Here is a 27,423-nt window from a genome sequence, read left to right as displayed (position 1 = left end):
CAAACTGAGAACCAAATGGTGATGGCAGCTGAAGGGTGACCACCACCCAGAGCAGCCTAACCCACTCTTCCAGCCCAAACAAGGATTCACTCTAACAGCTTTCTGCAGTGCCCTGGACAGGGCTGTAGAGCTGCAAGAGCTCAGCTGCACCAGGATTCTCTCCCAGCAGCCACTTTCAGTGCTGGTGATTGGCAAGACTGTGAACTTCACTGCCAGCTTCCCCTTCCCTTTCCTCTCTTTCCCTGTCTTGTTTTCCCAAGACAGTATTTCCACAGTTGCAGCCTCTTTTCTCTTCCCAGCTGAGATGTAATGGGGTGTTTTACCAGAGCAGGCTTTTATCTAATCACAGCCCCAAGATCAGGCTGGCTGTGATGCTCAGGAGATAGCTGCCCTGCTTTTTCCTCTGCCAGCTGCTCTGAATGTCCAACAACAATGATGGGAGCCTGCCTTCCTAAAGCCCAGGACACCAGCTGGTGTGAAACACCTGGTCCCACCAGCATTGCCAAAATATGGGGTGGCAACTGCACCAAAATAGACTTCACAGGTTATAAGGAGCATAATTAGTGGGCAAGGAGCCATTTAAGTCTAGACAAATTTGCATCTGTATTCTTGAGGACCCAAGGGACTACTTTCTTGTCCCTTTCTACTAGATCAGGCTGGCTGCAGTGGCTGGATCTTCTTTGGCTTATGGCTGTGATACCTCATGGAACTAGAAATGCCAAAAGTACTGACCTTTCTTCAGGGTTAAATCTCACACAGATCTCACAGGAGAGCAGGATCTCTCTTCAGTTGTCTACAAGTACCAAGAGATCCATAAGATTTTAGAACTATTGCTCACTAATTTAATACAAAATATTTTCCAGGATGGCCACCAGTAGGACATATACACATGTTGTTTTCGTGTTTGTTTTTGACTTGTGAAGGGCTCTAACATCATGGAAATCCCATTACCCTTCCCAAGCCCGTTATTTATTTGTCTGGTTTTTGCATCAGAAGATGAAGAACGACAAGTACAACCACCTGTGCTTTTGCCAGAGACATGTTCATTCATGACTTTTGGCAAACTTGTGCTGGAATGAGGGAGGGAGAGGAAGGTGAGAGACATTCCTTTTCTGTTGTTCCTCAGCCTTAACTGCCCTCAGTTCATCACAGGCCAATTAATATATGTATATCTGTGCTTGACTTTGCTCTGTCTTAATAGGACTGACTATGTGAAAAATCCAGAGTGCCCAAGGAAATGGAATATTCTCCCCACTTCTCATGTCATCCACAGTGTCCTACAGAGTAGCCAACACTTACACTTCTGTTTCCAAAAAAAATCCCAAGCTGAATAAAACGAAAATGGATCCAACCTAAACCACTGGATCTTTCCCATGCTACATAATTAAATGAAAACATTAAATTTAATTTACTTTTTCTTATTCAGTACATTTTTCTTATACTTCAGTTCAAACAGTGATCTAGCAATCCTTGTATATTTACGTCCTTCCACCTTGCCCATCCTCTTTAAAGTTCAAGTACCTCGTATGAGTGACTCACTCATCCACCCTTTTGAGAGTATAATAATAGAAATTCTTTAAAGCTTTGTGTTTTCGGCACAACGGCATTCCGATATGATCTAAGAGTCACAGAGACACCCTCCCGTCCCAGGAGGACTGGGGAACTGGTTTGGCTAGAAAAAAAAGTTTTCCTCATGTGATGGGCACCCCACCAATCACACAGCAGGTTCCTCGAGCAACCTGGGCTCTTTAAAGAGCAGCGGAGGTGGGAGAAAGGGGCTTTTTCGGTTTTGCAGGTGGGTTGGGATTTCTGCTGGGAAGCATCACGAGAAGAGAGTGGTGAGTGCCTTCCTTTGGTCATGATCTTCTTCTTAAAGAGGCATGTGAGCCATAAGTGTCTATTAGCAGAAAAGACAGCTCTTATGTTTAATGGTTTTTTTTTTTTATTTTAGTCCCTGGACTGTGTTTGGTATGTGGGAGTCTGGTACCTGGATAAGGTTAACTACAGGAAATTATTAAGTATTTCATTTTTCTTACCTCAGGCTGTGTCTTCTCTATGGCTCTTTTAATTTGTTTCATATTTTTTCTCCTAAAGACTGGGGAGGAGGGAACGGAAAAATTAAATCTGCTGTAAATCTGATGTTTAAAAAAATAAAAAGGAAAAATTGTGGTAGGAGAAGATGAATCTTGTAGTTCCCCCTCACTTGTGAAAATAGGAAAGTTTAAAAAACGCCTCTTATTTTGGCTGTGTTGAACTAATAAAGGAAAGAGGAAAAGCCTACCTCCCAGCTCTACTTCCAAGATAATTATGCTTGATGATGATTTACCAGCCACACCACTGTTCACACAGGCTTCATTTCATAGTAATCTCTTTGAAAGGAAATTTAATTAGTCTGTGACCCCTGCCTGATGCTAAGCTATGTTTTTGCTTTATTTTTCTCCCCTGGTATCACAAAATAACTGTCTGCCGCTGCCATTTCTGAGTGTGGTTGACTCCTAGCATACAAGCAGTTTTTTGTCAGAGGTGGTTGCATTTCAGGGGAGTTGGAGCACTAGGGAAAGTCCAGCAAGGCAGGAGGAGTGCATGGGTTTGTGTCCACTGGAGGTGTTTGCTTTTAAATAAGTAAACAAATGATGAACTGACATTTGTAAAACATTTGGCTTCTTACAGTGGAGTTCAAGCGATTCATCATTAACATATTAAATTACATCCTCTTAAAAACTGTGTAATTCTCAAGGTGTCCCAAGCACTTGGAAAATACCTTCTTTTTAAGCCCCTCAGGGGCTACATTTTCCATTATAACCAATCTTAAAAAACCCCAAAAGTAAGTTTATTACTTGATGCATTGGGGTCCACAGGAGGTGTGGGTGTGGGCAGGTCTGTGGCTCACAGAGACTTCCCATGGCACCGGCACCGGCCTTGGCACAGCACCTCCGGCAGCGGTTCCGCCTGGATGACTTCCCTCCATCAGCACCCCAGGGCTAGCCCGGGCATCCTGCTCCTGCCTGTAGGGACATGCTCTCCAGCTGGGCTTGGACAGGAGGGGTGGTGCCCAGGCTCCCAGGGCTGCACGGGCAGGACCAGGATCCTGCTGCTGAGCGGCTGGGTTTGCTCAGCTGCGCTCGAGTGGTGCAGAGCCCTTCAGCCAAGGCGGGCAGAGCCCGTGAGTCACAAAACAAATGCATCCTTTGTGTCTGCCTCCTTGCACCAGGGCATGAGAACGCAACGCCCTGAGCAGGGACGCTGAGGGAAAGGGAGGTGGCAAGGGGTGGTGTGAGGCCCCTGCAAGCCCCACTACCATGCTGAGAAACCTCCGGGAGCAGGGTGTAGAAGCAAATGATGCTCACAGGGACGTTTTGGGACGTCACTTTGCCACAGTGCTTGACGACTAGCACAAAATGCAAGGCAGTCAAAATGCCACCTCATTCTGTGTTGGGCAATGTCAAATGATTTCTTATCCATTGGCTTTTTTGGCTACAGACTACAGATGGAGTAGAGCTAGGATAAGAAGGGGGAATTCATCTGTAAGGCCACAGAAATCCTGTCCCAGCCTATAGAAACAGGGTGTGGAGGCTCCAAAAGATTGACAAGCGCAATGTATGTGAAGGGCATGCAACAGACCCCAAATCCCATTTGAATTCAGGAATTATTGCCAGAAAAGCATCCTTTCATAGCCTGCATGAGGTTATCACCTAAAATACAAGGGCAGAAGCCAGCCTCTGCAAAAGGAGCTTCCTTTTCATCTCCTACAGTTGTGCTGAGGGTCTCAGAGATACTGAGAGTAAAGGAAGCAAGGGGAGGTCAAGAAAGCCTCAAGAGCATGGAAATAATAGATTGTCTGCAGCTTGTGGGGTGCCAGGGGTAGGCAAAACTACCACTTCTCCTGAGCTCTGTCAGGCTCAGCTGGACCACCATGAGTCTAAGGGGTGTCTTGGGGGTTTGAGGGGAGAGGAGAGGGGAGAAGTTACAACCAGTTGTACTGGTTGTGACCAGAATGTCAGGAAGAGTAAGTATGTGCCTGAGGAGGGACACGGGATTTTGGTACAATGAGGGCAAGAGACACCTTTCTAAAGCTGCTGAGAGCTTGGAGCAACATCTGTGGTAGTTATAACTGAATGCCTCAGACCTAGACAGGTCACACCTAAACTGCAGGGTTTCTAGGATGTGCTGAGGAACACAAGGTCAAGGTTGAAATTCCAGGGCCTGGCTGCCTTCTTATGTGGAACTTTCGGATAATGGTTGCAACTGAAGCTCCAGTTTCCTCAGGGGTTTCCCTGAAGCCCCAGGAAACTGCATTTGGGTCACAAAACTGATCTTAACAAGCCCAAGAAGAAGGCTCTTCTACCTCCAAATGCATTGGTGTCCGGGGCAAGAGGCTGCTGGCAGCTGTGTCTCTGGGGGCTGGGAGGAGGGCTGCCCACCACTGTCACCCCCGGGGGTGCCTGTGAGTCACATCTGTGCACAGCCTGCCTCGGGCAAACCAGCCAAGTTTGCCTCGTGCCTCTGTAGTCGTGTACGTGTGCCAAGTGCTGTGCAATCCGCTCTTGCTAAGAGCAGCTCACCTCCGAGGCATGAGGAGCAGGTGGAAAGCTCCCGATCTCCCACGGCTTCTCCTCTGGGACATGCTGGAGGATTGGCTCTCCAGCTGCCCAGCTGCTGTCATGGCCTTGGAGCACCTGGCTGGTCTCTCATCATTGGTGGTGATACTGGACCATCTGCAAGGGAGAAGAAGTCAGACAAGGGGTTGACCCATGTAGCACAGGTTAATAAAGTGGGCACCAAAAAATGAATTGTTTTGACACCAATCGCTTGGAGGCAGAGGGATAATTCATAGAAATATGGCATCAGTGGGGTTTTTTAGGTCTAAAGTAAATCCTTTTTTCCTTCCCTTTTCCCCTTCCTGGTCTCTCTGTTCCCCTCTGCACTGCAATTCCACTGAACATAGTTAAGGTACTGGAGAACCTTAGGTTGTCTGGAAACTTGCCCTTTTCTAGCTGATACATATGGTGGTGACTTTGTCCAGCTTTCCTCACAACCACAGTAGCCCACTGGAGGTGGGCTCACCCCAAGAGAAGGGGCTTGCTTTCTCCCTGCCCAAGGGGAGACAGGAGTGAGCCAGGTTCTGCCTGCCAAGGAGGAGAAGGAAGCCAGCTTGTGGAGAGGCAAGAGCTTGGGCTGGATGGACAGCACACGTACAAGGTGTGAGCGCTGTTGTTACACTGAACAGGGTAACACACTCAACCTTGCTTTATGCACTGCAACTGGAGCAGACCCACTTTTCCATGTAGCAGTCAGAGTTCAAGTGTCTGTGTTCAAGCAGGAAAGAGTTCCTTGCATTTCAGACTGCTGACTGCCTTGTGCTGTCTCTTAGAGGGCAATAACTAAAGGGTTTTTTAAAATCTCTGGAGTTTGTAGCACATAGGTCCATGAGCCAAGCAGTGGTTACTGCAGCTTTCAGATGAGTGGAGGACCAGGATTCATCTTAGGTTTGGCAGATTCTTGCCAAAGATTCAGATGGCTGAACTTTGCTCAGACTCAGATTTGACCTGCAAGACAGCCCCTGGCTGGTCAGGAAGTCTGGCAGGGACAGAGATCCAGGTTGAGCCTGTGATTTTCAAATACAGAGCCATACAGTTTCATGTATACTGGGTCTGGCCTCCAAACACCTGGCTGGGACTAAAAATGTCTTCTCAACTTAAAAATAATGGGCACATATTATTAAAAAATTCCTACACATGTTATCATACAAAAATACTTAGGCGCTCTGCTGATGTAATAGTGACAGCACTGGAGATGTCTGCAAGCCTAACCTTCAAAGCACTGCAGAAAGAGTGGTAGAAAGTGTCTGGTTCATCTGTCACTGTTGGAAGTCTTGCATACCCCAAAAAGGGCAGCTGCTGAGGAGGCAGGAGGTGGCATTGTTAGAAAGGTCTCACAGTGTTCTGTTCCTCAGAAAGCTCCCCTTCATTGAGGGCTTTGTCTGCTCATCTTTCCCAACAGCTTCTTTGAGGAATCGTGAAATTGTTTGGCCCCAGCAAAAGAGAGGCACAAGTGCAGGTACTCTGGCAGAAGAAGGACATTCAAACAGTTTTTCCTGTTGTCTACTCAAGCTGGGCTCACTGCAGCCTTTCTTTCCTGCTTTATTTTCTTAAATACCTGGTAAATGCAGTTGTCTCAGGGTCGGGGTGTTTTCCCCTTACCCTCTCCATGCACACCTGTTCCTTCCCTTTGAAAGAAAAACTTGGTGGGTTCTGGTGTCTGAGATGCTTTCTCCAAGAGGTCTCACACCCTTGATGCCTTTATGCTGCTCTCTCTGGAAGAGGATGAGTTTGATGCAGGACACCTTACTCTAGACTGCAGGATATAGCACTCTCAGGAATTCAGTAGGAATGCTACTTGGCCTGGCTCCCATGAGCTGGTTGCAACCTGAGCTGCCCCCTCCCTCCTTCCCTTTCTCCCTACCACCTGACTTGGGGGATTCCGCTCCCATTCCCAGCATGGGTAGGAGATGGGGCTCCTCAGCAAAGCCCTGTGCTGTAGGTGTGTGTGGGATACAGCCAGAGCACCATGGGTACCAGTTCAGTCCCATGGTGGTGCTGGTCAAAATGTCCCAGGGTAGCTTGCCCTTGAGTAACACTGGCTCCTTTGGAATAGGGGTCAGGAGAGCTGGTGTTTCTGGCCAGGTAGAAATGACACCCCGTGAGCTGAGGCTGTTGTGAGTGCTGCTGACATGATGAAAATCCTACCTAAAAGGGAGCTGAAGACACCAGCTGCCCCCAAAGTGGTCCCAGTCTTCTGTAACTCAAGTATCAGGGAGAGTTTAACACCTAGGGAGGTCTCCTCTGAAACTACTATAAAGCAAGAGATGGGAAGTGTACAAACAGGCTGTCAAGTTCTGTCTGTCCTCCTCATGAATAATTTGTGTTTCTGAGTGAAGCATATTGTACTGGTGATTTAATTGAAAACTGTATTTGTTTTTTCTAGGTTGCATGAAGAATTAAAGATGGCAAAAAGTGATGATTGCGTACACATCTTGCAGGGTCTGTTAGTCTTTGGGAATGTGGTAATTGGGGTAAGTTAAGTGGAACAAGTATGGGTGGAGGCTTCTTTCCAGTATGAAACTTCTTAAAACAGCAGTTCTCCCTCTTCACATGTGAAGTCTGCACATAAATAGTGTGAAAGAAGAGGACAAGGAGAGCTGTCCTAGATAATCAGCTGGGTGGGAAAGGGACAGTAGGGGCAGATCCACCATACTGAGATGGGTGCTACGGGCAAAGCCTTAGGTCTGTCAGCAGGAGCAGACCAACATCTTCCCAGCCACTTCCCTCCATAGGGATGGAATGGTTCTGTTCATTCTTTCTTAACATCCTCAAGTCCTAGGCTTGACCTCTCAGATCAAGGCTGGGTGAGATTTGCCCAAAATTCTTCTGTGAATTCTCAATGCAAGAGATTGTAGAGCTGGGCAGAGGAGGAGTTGAGTAGCTCCCACTTGACAGGAAATTGAATGAAAGTAAAGCAGTTTATACTTGTTTCTGTCTTCACTATTTCTTTGGGGATCCTCGATCTAATGTGTTTCTTGTGCTTCCCAGATGTGTGGCATTGCCCTGACAGCAGAGTGTATCTACTTTGTGTCTAGCCCCCATGGTCTCAACCCTCTGGTGAAAGCCACAGAAAGCAGTGACATCTATGCTGCTGCCTGGATCGGCATCTTTGTCGGCCTTGCACTCTTTGCCCTGTCTATCCTTGGTATCATTGGAGTCATTAAGGCCAGCAGGACCTTGCTGCTGGTGGTAAGTGTATCAAAATTTGCCTTCCTACTGCTGCCAAACTGAGCAAGCATTGCCTTGGTGTCCCTGGTCACTTTGGGAATCAACCAATGAGCAAAGAGAGCTTTTATACTGATAAGGAGCCAAAGGTTCTTCTTGATCATGGCTGTGTTGTCCAAGAAGGTGACTCCTGTGATGACCCATGCAGGAGAAGCTCCTGAATCAGGCTGAGGGAATATATGGAGATAGCCACAGTGAAGATTTGACTGGTTTGACCCTGGCTTTGCCCTGAAGCAGTGCAGGAGCTCTTGTGCAATCACATATAGCTGGGATGTGGTTTAGATCCTTGTTTCTCCCCACCCCTTACTGCTTTTCAGCTGTCATACACTATTCAGTTTAGGAGCTGATAAGTAATGACTTCTGTACAAGGCATTAGTAAGTGTCAGGATAGCAAATGTGGGTGCAATCAAGAACATAAGACATCATCAGACAGTCAGAAATTACAGGGGTGGGGACAGAGCTTTGGATAAGCCAAGAACAATGTTAAGATGTGGGCAAATCTCTGTACAACGTCTTACTTAGTCCTTTAGTTTGGCAGTGGCAAAACTTAATTGGTGCTCGCATTAACAAAGGGTAGAGATGAAAACTCTGAAATGAGCTCTCTTGTGGATTACTGTGGGTGTCTGTTTTGCACAAAAGGCACTCAGAGATATGAACTCTTGGGCCAGGGAATATGTCAGCAAACAACTGAGGAAATAGAATTCCCTTAACTCCCAATTTTGATGTCTTGGCTGAAACCCAAGGCTCTGGTTTAGGATACATTAATTTTTTCCTACTTACTGGGGTAAGTAGGAAAAAAATGCCTTAAATCAGAGAACACTATAAAATGTGGGAGGAGAAACAGATGCAGGAGAACTCCAAAGGGAATATGGAAAGTGTCAGAGGGATTATGCTGGCAAGGGAAAGGAAAGCGTGAAAAAGACTATGAGAGGTGACCCTTGGAATCTGTTTTCGTGAAGGATCTTTGCTCACAATGTAGGAGTGTTCAGGAAATCTGATGATGAAAATTCAGGGGGATCTGAATGACAGCCTAAGTTGCACCTTCTGCTTCCCCAAAGTACAATTTCTGCTGCTAGAAGTGAACAGCTTCCTGCTGAAAAGCTTATAGCTGGTAAGTGGAAGTGAAAGGAGCGCATATAACACAAACATAGGTTGCCAATGAGATGCAACAAAGAAAAGGACAAAGTGTTTTCCATGGAGGCAGGGTAGTCCTAATGCCATGAGGTTCTGATGAAATCTTTTCCGTGAGATGGAGAACAATTCCAGTCATTCACCTTCAAGAAAGCAGATTGCAAATTGAAACATGCACAGGGAAGGGCTATGAGAACAGTCAGGCTGTAAAAGAGGGAATACAATAACCTGGCCACCTTTGCATCAAGCAGAGTTTCTGGCTTAATCTTGAAAAAAATGCAGAACTGTTTCTCCAAGAACTAATTCTGCTCTCTTTCTCCCACAGTACATCATTTTGATGCTGATCACTTTTGCATTTGAAATGGCTTCTTGCATCACAGCAGCAACTCACCAAGACTCTGTAAGCATTTCTTTCCTCATGTATTCTTCTAACTGCACCGGGATTCACAAATTCTAGGGCATACAGTCATCCTGTTCAGCATAGTAAATGTGATAATACAGTGTAAACTCACAGGACTACTGCTGAGCAGACAGCAGAAGACACCCCCACAAGGAAAAACTCCAACGTCATTATTCTAATCAAAGAAGTAATTTTGTTCTTTCTGACATGGTTTTGTTGTTTTTCACATTTTAAAATGTTTACAACCTTGTAGTTAAGGAAATAATAGTGTGGGCTAGTTGAATCATCAATACAAGTGTTTAGTCCTTCAGCTACAGACTGATTAATCTATCATACACAGAGAAGACAAATCTTCAGCATTGCCCCAGGCAGTGTTACTGGTGAGGGAAAGATTACATGGATTATTGGAGATACTGTGGGGAGGGAAATTATTTGTGGTGCTTTAGTTCCAACATACCAAATGCAATCCATAGCTTCTGCACAGCTCTTGTGGTCTACATATAGTAGTGCCTGCTTAAGATCTTCATCTTTGTTGTTCCAACTCCTCAAATCCTGCTCTTTATTCTTGTGTCTAAAACCAGAGGAGAAGCAACATTCCTGTTCTCCAGCAGGACACTGAAACAAGAAAACAAACCCTCCCCAAATAACCCTGTATTTGCTTTACATGGCCACTTATATAGTTTCTGCCTTTTTCTCTGTTGTTTTGTTTTGTTTTTTTTTTTCTGTAGCTCACTCCAGGGTTCTTCCTGAAACAAATGTTGGAGAGATATCAGAAGTCAGAGCCAGCCAATAACAGTGACAATGAGGTCACAAAGACATGGGATGAAATCATGCTTCAGGTAGTAACACTGAAAAGTCACTAATTACTAAATGTTCTGCAAGCCTGGAATTTCATGTCCTCCTTGGGTCTGCTGGGCAATAAAGAAGATGGCATCTGCCTTGAACCTTAAAGAAAGTTCTGACATACTCCCCCTTTAGCTTGTTTATCAGACGGCAGACTGTCAAAGTCAGGCACTTCAAAAATCTCTCCCATAAATCTGTGATTAATGCCTAACCAGTGTCCTGACATGTGCAGGGCTGTGACCTGGGCCCACAGAGACCCTTTCCCTTCTCTATCCCTGCAGAACCATTGCTGTGGGGTGCTGGGCCCCTCCGACTGGCAGGAGTACACGTCTGCCTTCCGCCTCACGCACAGCGACGCCGACTACCCCTGGCCACGGAAGTGCTGCGTCCTGGATGCACAAGGGCTTCCCGTCAACCTCGATGGCTGCAAACTTGGAGTGCCTGGCTACTATAACAGCAATGTAAGATCGTTTCTGCTTTTTCCAGTTAGCATATGTCAGTCAAAAGTGCCCTGCTGGAAGAAAAATAAACCATAAATAGCCTTTCTTCTTCAACTGCAAGCCGCAGTGTCCAAAAGCTTTCTGGAGGAGAAGGAATACTGGTAGAGTCCTGGCCATGTTGCTGAAGTGTACAGACAGGCTGTTGAGACAGGACAAGTTTTTTTTTCTAGGAAAAAGGCTTTTCTGATGGAGAGAGAAATCTCCCAAGCCAATGGGAAGAAGTGACATCTCCAACATGTAGGTGGTCAGTAGCTAAATCAAACTTAGCCCAAACATGAGTGTATACAACGTGAGTGAGCAAATCAGCAGTTCTTCTCCTCAAGGAAGAACTTTTCAGTAGACCAGCATGTCCTGCACACTAGGTTGCTGGCTCATGAGCATCAGTTTCTGCACCAGCTTGCATTTCTAGAAGTCATTCAAGCTTCCAAATTTGCCTGCAGCTTCTTGATTCTGGAGGTCAGTTCTGTGTCAACTGTGTTATCTAAGTGTACTTGGCAAGAGGATGGCACAGCAGGTTGTCCTTGAAGTGTTTGAAATGGGTCTACTTTGTATTTGGAGCCAGAAACAGGTAGGTTATCTGCCCGTTGTCAATAAGCAGTGTAGCTCTGGCTTGGTTTTTTGAGAGCTTCTGAACTACCCAAATTGCAGTAGGAGAGGAGCATGCCACGATGCCACCTCAGTCTCTCACAGGGATGGATAAGTTTGTCACCTTGCAGTACAGGCTTAGCACTGGTTTTGAGTCATTCCTGGTTGTCTTTCAGGGCTGTTACGACGCTATTTCTGGGCCAGTGAGCACACATGCCTGGGGTGTTGCCTGGTTTGGCTTTGCCATCCTCTGCTGGACTGTAAGTACTTAATATTTGCCTTTATTTCCTCTTCTCTTTTCTTGCTATTCCACACCCAGTTGGGTGGAGGGGGATGACAGGGCTGACGCATTTAAAATGTCCATAGATTATCATCATTCATTCATCACAAATCTGCTTGTAGCCTGCTCCTCTGAGGGCTACATTTACAAGTTCCCCTTCCTTCTGGCTTCCAAAGGTGGGGAACTAGATGGTCTTCCAGCTTGCCATGGCCTGCTGCGACCTGCTGCCATCTCAGCAATACTGCACAGCAAACACAGCTTTCAGATGCTACTTTATGGAGGGTATTGGATCATCATGATAGATAATTCAGTTTGTAGTTTGAAGATTTTGTATGAGTTTATTCAGTACTCAGGGCTCAGTGGCATCATGACAGATAATCCCCAGTGAGATGAGGGATACAGTCAAATAGTTATAGCTGCATATATCTTCTTTCTTTACTGTGTAGTTTCTAGGCAGATAAAAACCTTTAAGCTTTGTCTGCCTGAACAGGCTTTGCTTTTCAATAATTTTTGTTGCTCTCTCCTACCAGTATGACTAAATGGGGCTGGGGGAGAGGTGGAGAGCAGGAAATAGGGGGCAGAGAAACTTAATAATGTTATCATTTCAGTTCTGCGTCCTCCTTGGCACCATGTTCTACTGGAGTGGAATTGAATATTGAAGGCCTCAGTGCTGTCCTGAAGAGCCATGTGAAAGAAACTGCATTTGTTTGTCTCCTTCTCCATTCTCCTCAGGCTATGGAGGATTTGAAGTTTTCCCACTACCTCTCCCACATATACTTTTGCCCCTCCAAAAACTTGACGAAAAGAACTGATGACTGCAGGAAAGAATCTTCTTGTGCCTGCTTTGCCCCTTGTTCTACAGCTTTAATGCCTCTTGGCTGAGGCACAATCCTTCTTTCACTGTGGAAGAAATCCTGGAACATAAGATGAGTAAAAAAGGGATCTGATTTGTTTTCTGACGACATCAGAAAAGAAAATGTCCATATACATCCTCCAGAAAAATATCTTTCTAAATTAGTTTGAATTGCTCCAGCAAAGGCTATGTGAGTAAAACTGTAACCTCCTGTGAACAATAAGGACAGATGCTGCAAGGGAGGAGACTGCAGACCTCTCTATTATATTTTACTGTTCAACTTCTCTTGCTGGTCTCTGTCACCCTTGCCTTAGAATAAGGCAGATTCTCTGAGCATTTAAGTGTGTCAGCAATAAAAACATGTCACAGATAAAAAAATCTGTTGCTAGTCAAGCCCAATAAAAGGCTAGCTCACTCCTCAGCAATATGCTGCCTATATGCAAGCCTACCTCCTGTCACTGATGAAACTACTGCATGTGCTCCTACCTTCATAAGTGTCAGTCCAGGAAAAGCTCCACTTGCTAACAAGCAACTCCTTCAAAAAAGCTGTTATGTACTTCGCACAAGATTTCATACATCTATGGGCTAGAATTCATGCAGGATACAAGGGGTTCTGTGTTGTAGTTGCCTTCACAAACGTGGCTGTCCCATGCTCTTAGTTTATTTTGCTTCTTGCTTCAGCTACCTGTATGTAAATGGTCACACCCTCTGTGTAATTCCTCTTCCACATCCCTGGACCAGGTAGGACAAAAGGCAAATAACGACAGTGAGTAGCTCTTGTGAAAAAAATGTGAGCAAGGAGCTAACTGAACCAATCCCAGTCCTTGCATCAGTGCTCACAGTTCTCACTCAGTTCAATAAAGGCTGTTTACTTTGGCCCAGACTGAGCTGGTGTCTTTCCTAGTGAATGCTTCAGCAGTTAAATCTATTGTGAGAAATGTGCTCCTCTGTAGAGTGTTTTAAGGTGAAGCCTCTTCCAAAGATGTACTGGTTCAGATCCTGATGCTTGCCATCTGCCTTGATTCTTTGTTTTTTGTATATTCACCAAAATACTAATTAAAAAGAAGTGGAAGTGAATTTTTTCTTGTGTTCAAGATCGTGTCTTTGGGAAGGGTAAATAGTAAAGGTGTGTCTGGGACATGGGGCAGGACAATGACAGGCTTTAACATCCTGTAACAGAGACACTAAAACACCAAGATGCAGCGTGCTACAAAAACTCAGCAGCCAAATAGCTCCTTGCCAGAGTGCTGGGGGATAGGAGGAGGTAGATACAAGGGTGAAGAACTTGAGGAAGAAATGGGTCCCTGAAACACTGAAGGCGTTCTCTGTATGACTGCTTTCAGAACAGACAATCCTCACGGATCAGCCACTCCCCTGGCTCAGTGGTGTGGTGACTGGCTTGGAGACCCTGGACTCTGAGAAGTTCCATAAGCAAATTAGTCTTCAGCACTTTTGTTGTGAGACTTGAGTCACGGATTGACCATGCAGACCATGTATGTCAGTGCTTAGAGTCTGGTTTTCGAGGGGGTGAGCATGAGGTTTGGTGGTAGGGCTGGGTGCTTTTATGTTTATGCTGCTGAAAGCAACAGTAATACCTAAAGGTAAAGAAATCTAAAGAGAATCAGCATCTGCCAAAGTTTGGGGGCAATGGCAAAGACTGGGCTCTCTGCTACTTGCCAGAAACTGCAAATTCCAGAGAGGAGAGAAATGGAGCAGGAAGGACATGGCAGGCACAGAGACTCTGTCCTTGCTTGGCCAAACGCCTCCAATAACTCTTGGTCGTGGATAGCTGCCCTCATGCATAAGGGCCTCTTGCTTGAGTTTTTTCTGAAACTCAAGCAGCCCTGCAAATGGGTGAAACAACTGGCTATGAGACTTCCTAGAGGCCAGTAAAGCCTTCTGAACATGGATGTCAGTGGACATTCTGCCTGGAGAAAACTGTAGGACCACAGAATCAGGTAAGATCAAGTATTATTTTATTTCTCTGGTCTTTTGCTTCAGACCTTTCTGCTCCATCTAAATGAGGTATGATTACAGCACTGCATTTAATAGAGAGGAAAATGCTGCAGGATTTTGAAGGAAAAGAGAAACTGAGAATACTTTAAAAATACTATTGCTGTATTAACTGCTCCAACCAGTTGCAAATGATACCATTGACCTATTACATAAATGGCAGCTAAATTCGGTTTGGGTTCTTCAAATTTGCTTTCTGCTTCTTAAGCCTTTCCCTCCCATTGCACTTTATGACTTGTGTACTAAAAAAATAATAGCTGTGACCAAGTGATCCAGGCAATGGTGGATCTGTGCAGAAGTGCCAAACATGCCACAGTGCATCCAGAAAAACCCAGCTTTATCTGCCTGAACTAAGGGGGAAAGAGAGGATTAGACTGATGACAGAATGATGTTGATTAGGGTCATGAAAAATCCTGCTGAAAAACCAGAAAAAGCTGTGCTTCTGAAGGTTGATTCCAGCCTCTGAAATTACCTGGGGTGCCAGGGAAAGGGTGAGGAAGGGATGGAGTCTGTGACAGGAATGGTGGTGAACAGGCTTATGTGTCAGCTGAGACCTGTAAAAAATATCCTAATCATTCTCAGCTGTTAGTGTTGCTTCCTGAAGGCACGGATGTACATGGCCCTCAGAGCAGGCAATATGCATGTGTGCATGAGAACTGCTGGACTAAGACGTCCTGCTAAGACAGGATGAAGAAAAAAAATGCTGCAGATGAAAGTCGTTCAGTTTGTTTGCAGATTTGCTCTCTGTATTTATTCTCTGTAGGTGTGAATATTCACAGTTCTCTCTTGGCAATAAAAGCACACTTCAATTCTCCCATGGAGTAACCAAATGTATTTTTAGATTATTAACTTATTACAATGCTCCCAGCTCTGAGAAATCAAGATTCTCGCTGAGAAGCATCCCCTGTTCATAGCTGATGGAGTGTTGTGTCCTCCAATCCAAAAAGAATCCCACTTCCCTCCTCCCTCCCACACAGAAATGTAACTTGGTGGTTTTCACACTGCTGAATGTTTGTTGCTGGCAGTACTGAAGGGGTCTGTTCCTTCAGGCAATGGGGCAATGTGAAGCTGCCCTTGTGTATTTTGTACCTCAACTCCATTTTTCCAACAAGTTTTCCTACCCTTTCCCCTCACTTCTTCTGCATGAGACCTCTTTGCACAGACCCTTTCAGGCCCTGTTTTACTTTGCCTTGCTGGACAAACTTCATGTAGGACATAAAATGTCCACTATGTACCATACTTGCATCCAGCTACCCACCTCATTGGGAAAACCAGGAACCAGGCTGATGGTGATGTTCAGCATCTCCTGACCTGGGTGATTTATTCCCACTCCTGCTCACTGCTCTGGCATCTTAATTTTTCACATTCCTTACAAAAGGGACTCATGCCAAGCAAATGTTTATGGGGACCAATGACCTAAAACTAGCTCATAAATGAATCCTCCTACTCCCAACCCTTGGCAGCCCTGCCCTCCTTGGCAACTGGGGAAATCCCCTGCAATGTGTGGTATGCTGGGAACCTCCTGCAAGAGCTCTCACTGTAATCTCAGACATCTATCTTTAGGAGATCCTGCTTTGGGAGGAGTGGAATAAGACTGTTGAGGGTTTATCCATGACAGGAAAAACAGTGAGGGTGTTTCTGACTTGCTTGCGAGGTGAAATTACATCACAGGCAAGGTCATGTGCAGTTCTTGCATGATCACCAGTTGAGATAAGCCCTGCAAGAGAGAAAAGTGATGAGCAGTGAGTTGCTCTGGCTACCCAGGGCTGTTGCTAGCTGTGAGCCAATGCAGGGCTTCTCTGTTTTTCCCAAAGCAATTTCCCAAAATTAGCAGGCTACTGTGGCTGGCACAGAGGCTGGAGACTCTAAAGCCAAGTCACTTCAAAAAAATCTCTGTAAATAACCAGCCCAGTCCTTTTACACTGTCTGACCCTTGGTGTTTAAAGTAAATTATCTCACAGAGGAAAAAAAAAAAAAAAAAAAAAAGTAAAGCAGTTTGTGAGCACCGTTTTTTCCTGATTTATTTTTCCTGACTCCTATGAAGGAAGAGGGAAAGAAACTGTTACCTGATATTCTTCAGACTGGTTCAACTCAATCTTATGGCTGTTGGGTTTTCTTCCTTTTTGAATTTTACTTATCTAGAAACTTCCTCTGTTGAATAATCATCATGTGTGTTGCTCTCCTTTCTCCAGTTTTGCTTGTTCCCATGTTTGTGTGCCTTGTGGTTCTTTCTTAAGCAGGTACAAAGTTTTTTTTAAGTCATTTCCACCCACTGAATTCAAATAATTCCTGGTCTTTTCAGATAAGGGATTTAAATGACAGAGAAATGTACCCTCTGCAGCAGATGTGCTATGGAAGAAAATAGGTTCCATTTTAAGATGGATCTGGACCCAAATTGCAAACATAATTCCTAGGAGTTGTCTAGGTTTGCAAAATGTAGCTCATCTCACACTGCAGTTTGCTAATAAGACATATGAAAATACCTACCCTGTTTAATTATGGAGTGAGGCAAACATTCAAGTTTTAACACTCACACTGTGTCTAATTTCTGAGGACATCAGGACTCGGGCAGGTCTGAGCTTTGCAGATCCCATTCATTTCTACCCCTTAACTCTGAAACTGTTCATCCTTTACCCTTGTGGTGAGGCACATTCTCTGAAAAGTTTAACCTGCTCAGATGGACAGTGAACTCAGAAATCTCATTGCCTGTCTCTATCTTGGCTTGTTATGATTCTGTTCTTTTTGTTGGTGGTGGTGCCTTGTGGCTCCCCTTTGCTGCCAGCTGACCTTTAGTCCCATCCCAGTGGGGTATCAGTGGGATGTCCTGCTGCCCAGAGCTGCAGAGACTCCCATGAGACTCCAGCATGACACACCAGTGTCAAATGCTCCTTGGTGCTGGCTAAGGTTGATTCCTGGTTAACAGTCAGGTTGGGAACTTGCTTAATCCTGGTTTTGGCTTAGCTGAAAGTATCCAAAATGTTGTAGCTGTGGCTTCCAATACAACCTACACAGGGCATTGCCCTGAGTCAGGCAGGCAAAAGAAGCTGGCCAAAAGAGTGTTTGAGCACTTCCATATGTTTAAGTACCCTGATTTAAGGCATGGTGCCTACTGGAGCGTGAGCAGGCCTGCAGTGTCCCTTTGGCCTAATTTTCATAGCCATGGGAATGCTGTGGGACAGTCTGAGGTTCTCCTCTTGCCTTATGGCCAAGTCATTGCGAGACTCTGTGGCACAAAGAATAGGAAAATACTGGTTCTCATACAGTGCTAATAACTGGCTCTGGATAACAACAATTCCAGAGTTCAACAAACACAGTTTTCTCTCTCAATTTTTATGCCAGTTGCCATGGTAAGCAGGAAGCACAACCCAGGCATTTTCCTAAAGGGAAACTGAAGTCATGAAAGAGGTAGGAAAGGGAGTCAAGCCCTGAGTTAAGCTACTGAGTAGGAAAAAAAAAATTCATTTAACCTGATTATTCATCTGCCTTTTAGGGAGAACAGTTAGCAAGCTGCACTGCAGATATGTCCACAAGCACAAGAACACCCCATTTTTTTTCACTCTCTTTGATCTCAGGATGGAATAAGGGACACATAATAAAAATATTCACATCCATACTACAGCTCAGAGATTGGCTCAATGAGAGCCAAGGAACTAAATTAATAATTTGTTTAAGTTCTTGCTTGTCCTTTACAAATCAACAGAAGTGCATACATGATGCACCAGAGGCCTTCATAGCAATTTCTGTTCCAGTCTGGCTTCTGCTGTACAAGCACTGGGGTCACACAGTTTTTTCATACTCTACTCTGAGCTGCTCTGCTTTATCACAGGCCAGGCAGAATTCTGTAGGACATGTGCTAAATGGGCGGACATGGCTGCACATCACTGAAACTTCAGCCTGGCAGAACTAGCAATGGTAAGAAAAAAAATTATTTTACCCTTGAAAATTTTAAAACATTTCAAATAACAGTAATTCTACAGAAATCTCCAAGCCCTCACTTCATTTTCAGAGCTGCAGAGCAATTGCAGATCCCATAACTTCCAATCAGAAAAGAGTGTGGTCAGGCCCTAACCTCAGTCCCCACCATCAAAGCCCACACAAACTCAGATCAGTGCCCTGGCCACTCACAAAACAAGAGGGGCTCAAACTCCATATCAGAAGATGACAAAAGCATTTGCACTGTATTCATAAACCAAATCCAGAAAAAATTAAAATGTTCCAAAACATCACTAGGGCGCAGATCTGTTTTTATAAAAACTCCAGTTTAATCTCATGGCTGAGACCTGGCAAAACATCTTTCTTTTGTGGCTGTTGTTTTTCTTTCCTTTTTTTTTTTAAACAATCACGCACAGAGGCAGGCAAGTCCACACAGAGAAAAAAGCTTAACAAAACTGCAATTCATCAGAGCTAGCAGGAAAAATCATCACAAAACCAGGGCCAGTGGGATGGAGACAGTCCTCTTCATATTGTCCAGCTTCCAGCCCTCCTGTTGACCTGGCAGCAAATAATATTTCAAAGGGGACTGGTGCCTGCAAGCACAAGATCCAAGGTCTGGACTGCTGAATGGAGCCCTCAGAAAGTTCTTGCCTTCTGCCATCCTTCCTTTCTGGGGCTGTTAAAGTCCTACTCCATCTCCAGTCGAACTCAATGGGAAGTTTTCCATTCCTTGCTTGGAGCAGAATTAGTTATCACCAAGCCTTTACATCAGTTAGGAGCAAGCAAAGGTTAAACAAAACAGGGATCAGCTGCAGCTTCTCCTCCACCCCTAGCGATTTCTAGTTTTCTTTTTCCTAGAGATGGAGAGAAGCAAAAAGGACAACTGCAAAACCTGGGCATGCCTGAAAGGTAGTATATGCTTCAGTAGATTGTTTGCATTTTTAAGGCCTGGGGAGTAGCTTGTAGTAGAAAGCTAAATCAGCCCTTGAACTCTGGTCTCCCCTGATCTTGTCCCTCCTTTCCCAGGACAAGATCCTTCTCAGGAGGGCACATTCAGGCCTTCTGCCCACCACAGATTAACCAGAACTAATTAGCTACTCTGTGAACAAAAAGCCATTTGATCTCACACTCTCAGTGCTGCAAACACAGCAGCAGAAAACAGTTCCATGCATCAGCCCAAGTTTCACAGATGTGTAAAATACTATTTAGGCAATTCCTTCATGTTAATTACATTTCCTTTTTTTAATACATTTACATAGAATGATCTTTTATATATATATATAAAATTTAAAAATATTCACCATTATAAGCGTTTCAGAATCCATAAAGAAAGAAAAAAAAATATATTTTGATTGCACCATTTGGACACTGGATAAGGGAAAAAGTTCCTCTGAAGCTCTAAAGGTGAAAAAAATAAGTACTTCAGTCTTTCTACAGTGATAGCATGAGATGGACAGCCCAGAGGATCAGGGTTTACAAGGTAAAATACCTTATAAAATACCTTCATTTTTGTTTACTCTCCTGCCAGTGAGGCAGCTCCCACACATGCTAACATTATCCATGTCCCTCCTTTCCATCAGGGATTCACCCCTTTGCCAGCTCAGCCATTTCACTCTGAGCTACTTTTCAGAGAAGCTGCACCAACCCTCTGACTACATGGGAAGAATAAGTGAAATTTACTCACTTGTCTTCCACTTGTAAAAGCCCACCAGCAACACATGCTGGTGATACTTTGTCATGTCTGATACTGGGGCCATCTGCAAACTGGGGAACAGCCTTTACTTTAGTCTCAGGAGAACTGAAATGTACTGCAGGGTCCCTGACATGATCCTTGTGGAGCTGCAGATGATGAACCAATCTATTTAGGAAAGTCCTTTCAATAATACCAATCTTAGCTCTCCAGGGCCAGACTCATCTGCCATAAATCCCATCTCTCCCTCTTCATAATGCTTCACAGATAAACAAAGGAAAAACAGAAACAAAACCCACAAACAAACAAACAAACAAACAAAAACAAGAAAAACCAAACCCAAAACCAAGGAGAAAAAACACAAGAAAGAAGGAAGTCCTTTCTTAAAGAGATTGGATCTGACCCTGAATCTGACATCAGGGATAGCTTAGTAAAGCTGAATCTCAGGATGCTTCAGACACCCAGTCCCATTTAATGGGGGGTGGCATCTGTCTTCTGGCCCTGTCCAGCTCCCAAGCTCTGCTCCTTCAAGCTGACTGCAGGTACCTGAATCAGCATGGATCCATAATCAAGCTTTACTGACTCTGCAGAAGGCTGAGTCTGCAGCTGACAACAATTACACCTGTGCAACAGTGCACCTTGCAACTAAGAACATGATTTCATCTCTGCAGGACCTGGGGCTTTATTTTAAGTGCTCTGGATACATCAGCTGAAGGCTGGAGATGAAATTGTAGATAGGAAATGGGATCAAGCTACAAAATAGAGATATCATTGCAACATCTAAGCTTAATTAAAATCCAGGACCCAGATCTGAGTTCAAATTCTGAAACACCCTTAAAAAGTATAGTCTGGATACAGATTTTAGTTGAGGCTGATCTTTAATATCAAGTAATGATTTCTAATAATTTTTCTTTTGCAGGAGTTTCACCATTTATGCCAAAAGCGCTATTACTTACTGGAATGCTGTTAAGAGTTGAGACAGTGTATTATATACAAATTGTCAGACCTCATTTCTTGTTCATAGATCAGCTTATATGAGAATAAGGAGGGGGAAAAAAATGGTTTTAACATGCCAAGGTTTCATCACATTTTCTTTTCCTTCTGATGCATTACTTTGCGAGCTTCTCTAGCTCCCTTCCAGGTGCCTTGGCAGTCAAAACTTCTAGGAACTGAGAGACTACAAATCCTTGTCCAAAGTAAACTATTTTGTTGACACCAAAAAAAAACCTGGGCATCATTTCCACAACTTTTACTTCCTCTAAAACCTTACCACAATACCTCATATCGCACCTTCCCTTTGTCATTAACCCAGCCATGGTGATTAAAAGCTTCCTCATGAGGCAGTGCCATGTAAATGCACTGTGGAGCTGTGCTAACTATGAGGAGCATGGAGGACTGGAAATTCCCGAGTTTTAATAAGAGGCTGCACACGCAAATTATGGTCTGTGAGTAGAATAATACAATTGTCATGAAGCTGCATATTCTGGGCCTGCTGTCCACAGCTTGCCCAGGTAAAGCATAGGCTGCTGCCTGTGAAAGTACATGGACCCAAACAAGAACTCCAGGCTCTCATCTGGTTTAATAATCTCCCTCAAAAAACTGACAGCACAGACTTAGTTCTCTGCTCTGTTCCCATGTGGGACTATACACAAATAAAGAGTGCGGTAGGGAGAATCAAAGACTGCAGCTGGTGACAAGGAAAAGCCCTCTTGTTTTTTCACACTCCCTTTGGAAATGGAAAGAGAAAATTCTGCTGAAGATATATTCCTTGCATTTGTGGACCCATAACTTCTCAAAAATACTGCGGCATATCTCTCCTTTAGCAATCAAAGAGTTCAGAGAAAGCACTGACTGTATGGGGCCCTCCAGCCACAATGGCACTACTAAAGTGGCACAGTCAGTACAGACTAGGAGCTCATGGGTTTAGTTTACTAATCATTGGAAATTGCCAGTATTTCACCAAACAAAGCCCTAAACACACATCTTTTGGAAAATTCTGGCTGACACTCATTGTGGTGGCTATAGCACTTCCTAACAGTTTACTGCTTAAACCATAGCCCATCACACCCGTCTGAGGGCCTGCAGACTCAGACATCTCCAGGAAAGACGGCCCCTGCAAGCACATTACAGGGACAATCTCAGAGCTGGCAGCAACACCTGTGCTCCTGTCTCCTCCGCAGTCACCAGTGACACTTAAATTGCAGAGACAGCACAGGCTGTACCTGACTTTGCCGTCGCCCACAGCCATAGATCAGACAATAGATGAGCCTGTGGTGAATGCAGAGTTAGAGGCTTTATAAAGGAAGCTTCAATTCTATTCCCATGGCAGCCGTTGCATATCTGAACACCTATTTGCCTGTAACACTAATGTTCCCTTCAGGAGAGAGTTTAATTCACCTCTGATTCCCCTCTCAGGACTTGTTCATGATCTGTTCTGCAGTCCCACAAATCATCCTCTTTACCATACTCTTAATCAGTCTGAAAGCACTGAGGTCCAGGGAGGTGGCAACCAGCCATACTCTCAAAGAAACAGTGTAAAATCATAGGAGATAAAATTTAAATGGAGAAGAAGCACCTGGGGACATGCCACACAGTGGCAATGAAAGACCAAGGGTCAAAGGTATGTCAGTCAGGGTGCAAGAGGGCAATAGCCCAAGGACATGGAGATAAGATCCTCTTGCTTTTGTCTGCTGTTGGCAGTGTGGAGCTCAGCTGAAGATAGCTGCAGAGGTGTCATCTGGCTTTAAGCAATGATGAAAATAGTTGATACTGACCTTGGTTATGACCTTGCCTTGGCTTTCACTGCTTTCAGCCTGAGGGGTCTCTACCGCTGGGCAGCCAGCTGCACACTCATTCCTCAGCCACACGGATCTTGTGTGCCCAAGGAAGGAGTGACTGAGCACACAAAGCTCATGAGGAAGACCTGGAAGACTGAAAGAACAGCTAGGCATTTCCTGTCCATCTGCTTTCATTCCAGCCCTTGCACATGCTGGAAAGAGCACATCTCTGATCCAAGGAGAGAACTGGAGGCAGCGCCTTCAGGTTGTATGTTTATCACTGTGAACATCCTTGGGTGTCTCACACCCTATGTGGTTTGCTCGTGCCAGCTTCACCTTCCTCTTCAGCTACCCTCAGCCTCCTGCACTGTTTATTTACACAGTGTAAATCAGAAAGTCCTTCACTGGTGTCTGGGAAACAATGGTAGGAGTTCCCAAACATCTGGACTTACCTCCTCAGCAGATCTGCCTCTGCACCCTGAGCTGCAGTGTTTTGTAACAATGTTTCCTCTCAGCCCTATTTCCTAATTATACAGAGATTTACTTTTCCTTTTTTCCATAGGGAGGATGAGACAGGGCTTGGTAGAAAACAGGTGTGAGAAATGCAAGTTCCCTGGGACTGGCTTACCAAAAAAAAAAAACAGACAGTGAGGGAGGAGTGACAAGGGGAATGAAAAGCCAGACAAAGATACTATGACCTTCCACAGCAAAAGCTTTGCAGGAAACCATAAAAGATTCAGGTCCATCTTGCACAGAAGAGTTTTAACAACAGCAAAATGGCAACAGAGTTGGTCTTGGACACTCCCATTCCAACCATCACAGGAAAGGAATAGGAGGAGCAGCTGCTACTCAATCTGCCTTCCACTTCGTCCATCCAGAATCACAGAGCGCCTCTGGGGCTGGTAGAAGCAGCTGGTAGAGGTCTCCAGTCTCTGGCCATTCTTGGGGATGGTCATTTTGTTCCTCAGCGTCACGCCCTCAGGCGTTGTCCGTGCAGGGTCGGGCAGATCGCCGCAAATGGGGCTCAGAGAGGTGGTCTGAGTGGGGCTCCTGATGGGTGACAACAATACCCTGGAGTCTGCTGAGGAGGCAGGGTGGTCCATGATGGGGAAAGGGGGACTGAAGAGAATCAGACTCTGGGGCCTCCCAGGCCTAGATCTGTAGGAGGGTTTGGAGAACCCTGATGGCCTCTCTATCTTTGAAGACTGTGGGTTATCTCCAGCTGTCTCCCCGCCAGAGGTGCGCTTTCGGCGCAGAACAGGGGCGTCCGGAGCAGGGTGATGACTGGGCTGAGATGACTCCAGTGGAGAGCCCAGGCTGCCATGCCAAGGACAGGCTGAGTCCTTTTGAGCAGGGTCACTATTTTCTTTCTCTGCTTTGGCCTTCTTCTCTGTCAGCGGGCTCTTGGGGGCCTCCAGGTGGCTCCATGCCACCCGTGGAGCTTGCCTGATGGCCTGCTTGGCATCTGCTTCCTTCTTCTCAGCGGCTGGAGCAGCGTTCTGAGCCTGCAGGGGCTGGGGGATCTGGGTGTACTGAATCTTGGGCGGTATCACGGGCACCGCTCTGGCCTGGCACATCTTAATCATGAAGGAGGTCCTGACTGCTGACACGCTGACGGGGGCAGAGTTACGACGGCCGGTGTTGGCATGGGCCACTGCCAGGTAATCCAAGTCTAGATCCACAGGGGTATTGAAACGAGAGCCCCAGGGAACACCCCTACTGGCAGGAGGGCAGTGTGTCGGCAGGGATGGGACAGAATCACTGGTTTTTACTTCCTTCTGCCCATACAGGAGGTTCCCAGGGGCGGATGGCATGGACAGGCTCTCAAATGTGAAGAAATCTGGAGCTGGGAGGAGTGAATCCAAGTTGAGGGATGAAGGCCTGGTCTTAACCTTGCGAGGTGTTTCTTCACCTTTATTACTCAGCTGTGACTCAGCGGCAGAACACAATGCTTTGGTGACAGTCTCTCCTCCCAGGGCAGTGTCCTGAGGGATGGACAACTCCTCCTTCATGTTCTTAGTCTCTGAAAAACTGCCTGGGCTATTTTGGCATGGCAAGGGCAACTCAAGCTTTGGGCTCCAAGGGTTTTCTTTGCTCACATGCACTGTCTTTCCCTCTGTCTCCAAAAGAGGGACTATGGAGGGTCCTGCTTTCTCACCTGGTGCTTTCTCCCTGATAAGGGAATACTCAGGTTTTGAAGGCTCTTCTGGAGGACTCGAGCCATTCTCATCTTGCATAGCTTTGCCCAAACTAGAGGGGGACATGGGTTGTGTTTTGGACAGCTCACAAGTCACTGAATGCAGAATGTCACCGCATGGCTGCTGCTGGTCGGTGGCATCTATGAAGGTGAATGGGGTAGTCCACAGACTCAGCACTGTGTCTTTACTGTCCAGGGAGAGGCTGCGACTGAACCGTGGTCTAAGAGAAAGGCCAGTCTCTGTTCTCTGGCTCTGTGGGTGAAACTCCTGGGTCATCTTCTCCTGAATGTCCTTAAAGGTGGGGGAATGGAGTGGGCTTGTAACCCACTGGTGATCCTCCCAAGGCTCCACAAGTTCTAAGCTCTGCACATTATCTGTCCAGGCGTCCTCATCATCCTGGTCAGCAGCATCCTGGGTTCTGCTAACAGCATTGCCTTCCTTCACCTCCTGGATTCCAGCTCCACTCAGTGCCTTGGAGGAGAATGTGTCCCTTTCATCAGTAGTCATTGTCTCATGCTTCTCCCTCTGAGTCTGGACTCTGGTAAGGCCATCTTTTTCCCTCTGGAGCTGATAAGCACCATCTTTTTCTTTCCCTGACTCTGGACATGCTCCTTTGGAACAAGATAATCCATCACTAGTGGCAATCTCATGAAGTTCTGATTGACTATGAAGTTTCCAGTCCATGGTAGGGGTGAGACATTCACTCCTGCCCTCCACCATTGACTGGTGGTTCTTCGGAGTGGCTGAGCCCATTGGAGGAGTGCCCAGTTTGGGTGGGGCTGAAGCACCACTGTGCTGTGCAGCCACATCAGACTGGCAGCTGGGAAGGCTGTCTTGTTTCTCCATGCCACTGGCACCAAATAAAGGCACCTGAGTTATCTGCGATGCTCTGCTTTCAGATTTCTGCTCAGCCAGTGTTGGACTTTGCCCTGGGCCAGAGGAAGGACTATCTGTTTGTACTGAAGAAGAGGATTCGGAAATTGGGATTGTCCTGGGAACAGCTGCTGGCAAGAGCAAGAGCTCCTCTTCAGGTTCAATAATTTTCAGTTCCTGCTGTATCTCTGGCCACAGCGGTTCTAGAAGGGTATTCGCCGGGTCCTCCTCTGATGTCTGAAAAATAGAAGAAATGCCATCACCTGGCAGCTCACAAAACACCAGTAAATACCCCTCCATTTTCCCCAAAGAGCCCCCCTAGAATAGCCAGGCTCCTGGATGAGCACACTCATGGGCACAGAAACACAGACACACAGACTGCTACCAGTTCAAGGAAGAAAATACATCTCTAAACAAGAGGGTTTATGGAGGAGAAGGTCTGAGGTGCAGCCAAAAGGAGGCCTGGACAGACATACTGAAATAGTGTGCTGAATGAGTAGCTGGAATGTTCCAGCCCATTTCTCAGCAATTCCCATTCAGGCTCACTTGGCCTTGCCAGAGAATATGCATTCCCAAACTGCACACAAACTCAAATGAATAATCTATTCAAGGAGATATGCCAACAGATCTTTAAATAGCTGACCAGAGATGAGTATAGCTGTAAGAAACTTGATGAAAAGGCTTTGCTAGAGATACAGAGGAGGCAAAAAATAGTAAGAATTAAAAAAATAAAATTATGTGTAGAGAATGGAAGTAAAAAAGAACTTTTCAGGCTGTCCAGAACAAATGAGACGGCAAAAATAGAAGGGGAATTCAGAGACCATGGGTCAAAATGCTCAGACATCCGGACAGTCTCACATCTGGAGAGTCTCAGAGCAGACAGATGGTACAGACTGAAATTGAACAGTTACAGGAAAAGATGACCAAAGGGTACAGTAGGTAGCTACTTCAAGGTAAATCAACACATGGCGATTTCACAGAAGTGAAATAAATCAATTCATGGTCAATTATTGGTGCTGCTTTGCCTAAGTAATAGACTGAGTTTTCACAAATACAGACACACAATGAAACTTTAAGCAACCTCCCAGTTACTACCACAACATGGTCCCCCACCTTTCTCATGCCTTCTTCCTTACCTCATCCCTTAGGCGCGAACCTTCTTCTGTCTTGGCCATCTCAATCTCCCGTTGGTCACAGCTGCCTTCTGAGGAGGCATCCCTCACCTTGAGCTGTCCTTGCTCTGCTTTGCCTGCTGGGTGTGGTCCCTTATGGACCACATCTGAAGCTGGTGTTTGTTCCAAGGTGGGACTCTGCTCTGAGGCCTGCTGGGGGCCGCTAGTGCTGCTTGTGCAGCTGCTTTGCCCACACATCTCCTGATTTTCTGCTGCTGGATGTGGCGTTTCTAAGGACTCAGGTTTCCCGACTGCCACCAGCTCCTCAGGATGAGACCCTGGATCAGAAACACAAACAAATGTAGCTACTTGAGACTGAAAACTTGCACCCTGGGACACAGCAGTGCTG

At 45.6% G+C, this 27,423-nt stretch overlaps 2 protein-coding genes across 2 annotated transcripts in view; one reads left to right on the top strand and one right to left on the bottom strand.

Annotated features, from left to right (window-relative positions):
* Positions 1-1,801: 1,801 nt before the first annotated feature.
* UPK1B (uroplakin 1B) lies at positions 1,802-13,427 on the top strand. The gene is made up of 8 exons (XM_058853018.1): positions 1,802-1,838; positions 6,985-7,072; positions 7,590-7,790; positions 9,283-9,357; positions 10,086-10,196; positions 10,482-10,661; positions 11,462-11,545; positions 12,174-13,427. Exons 2-8 carry the CDS (start codon positions 7,004-7,006, stop codon positions 12,222-12,224), a joined length of 771 nt encoding a protein of 256 aa, XP_058709001.1. The 5' UTR covers positions 1,802-1,838; positions 6,985-7,003; the 3' UTR covers positions 12,225-13,427.
* A 5,244-nt stretch (positions 13,428-18,671) lies between these two features.
* Positions 18,672-27,423, bottom strand: part of ARHGAP31 (Rho GTPase activating protein 31) — a 59,841-nt gene continuing 51,089 nt past the window's right edge. The window contains exons 11-12 of the mRNA XM_058852870.1: positions 27,039-27,352; positions 18,672-26,139 (exon numbers count right to left, since the gene is read on the bottom strand). Coding sequence (XP_058708853.1) covers positions 23,677-26,139; positions 27,039-27,352 — 2,777 coding nt within the window. The 3' untranslated portion in view covers positions 18,672-23,676. The remainder of the gene's footprint in view (positions 26,140-27,038; positions 27,353-27,423) is intronic.

The sequence above is a fragment of the Poecile atricapillus genome, chromosome 1 (assembly GCF_030490865.1).
Source record: "Poecile atricapillus isolate bPoeAtr1 chromosome 1, bPoeAtr1.hap1, whole genome shotgun sequence".
In the NCBI taxonomy this organism is placed as follows: domain Eukaryota; kingdom Metazoa; phylum Chordata; class Aves; order Passeriformes; family Paridae; genus Poecile; species Poecile atricapillus.
The sequence above is the reverse complement of the archived record's forward strand: the minus strand, read 5'-3'. Positions and strand labels throughout refer to the sequence as shown.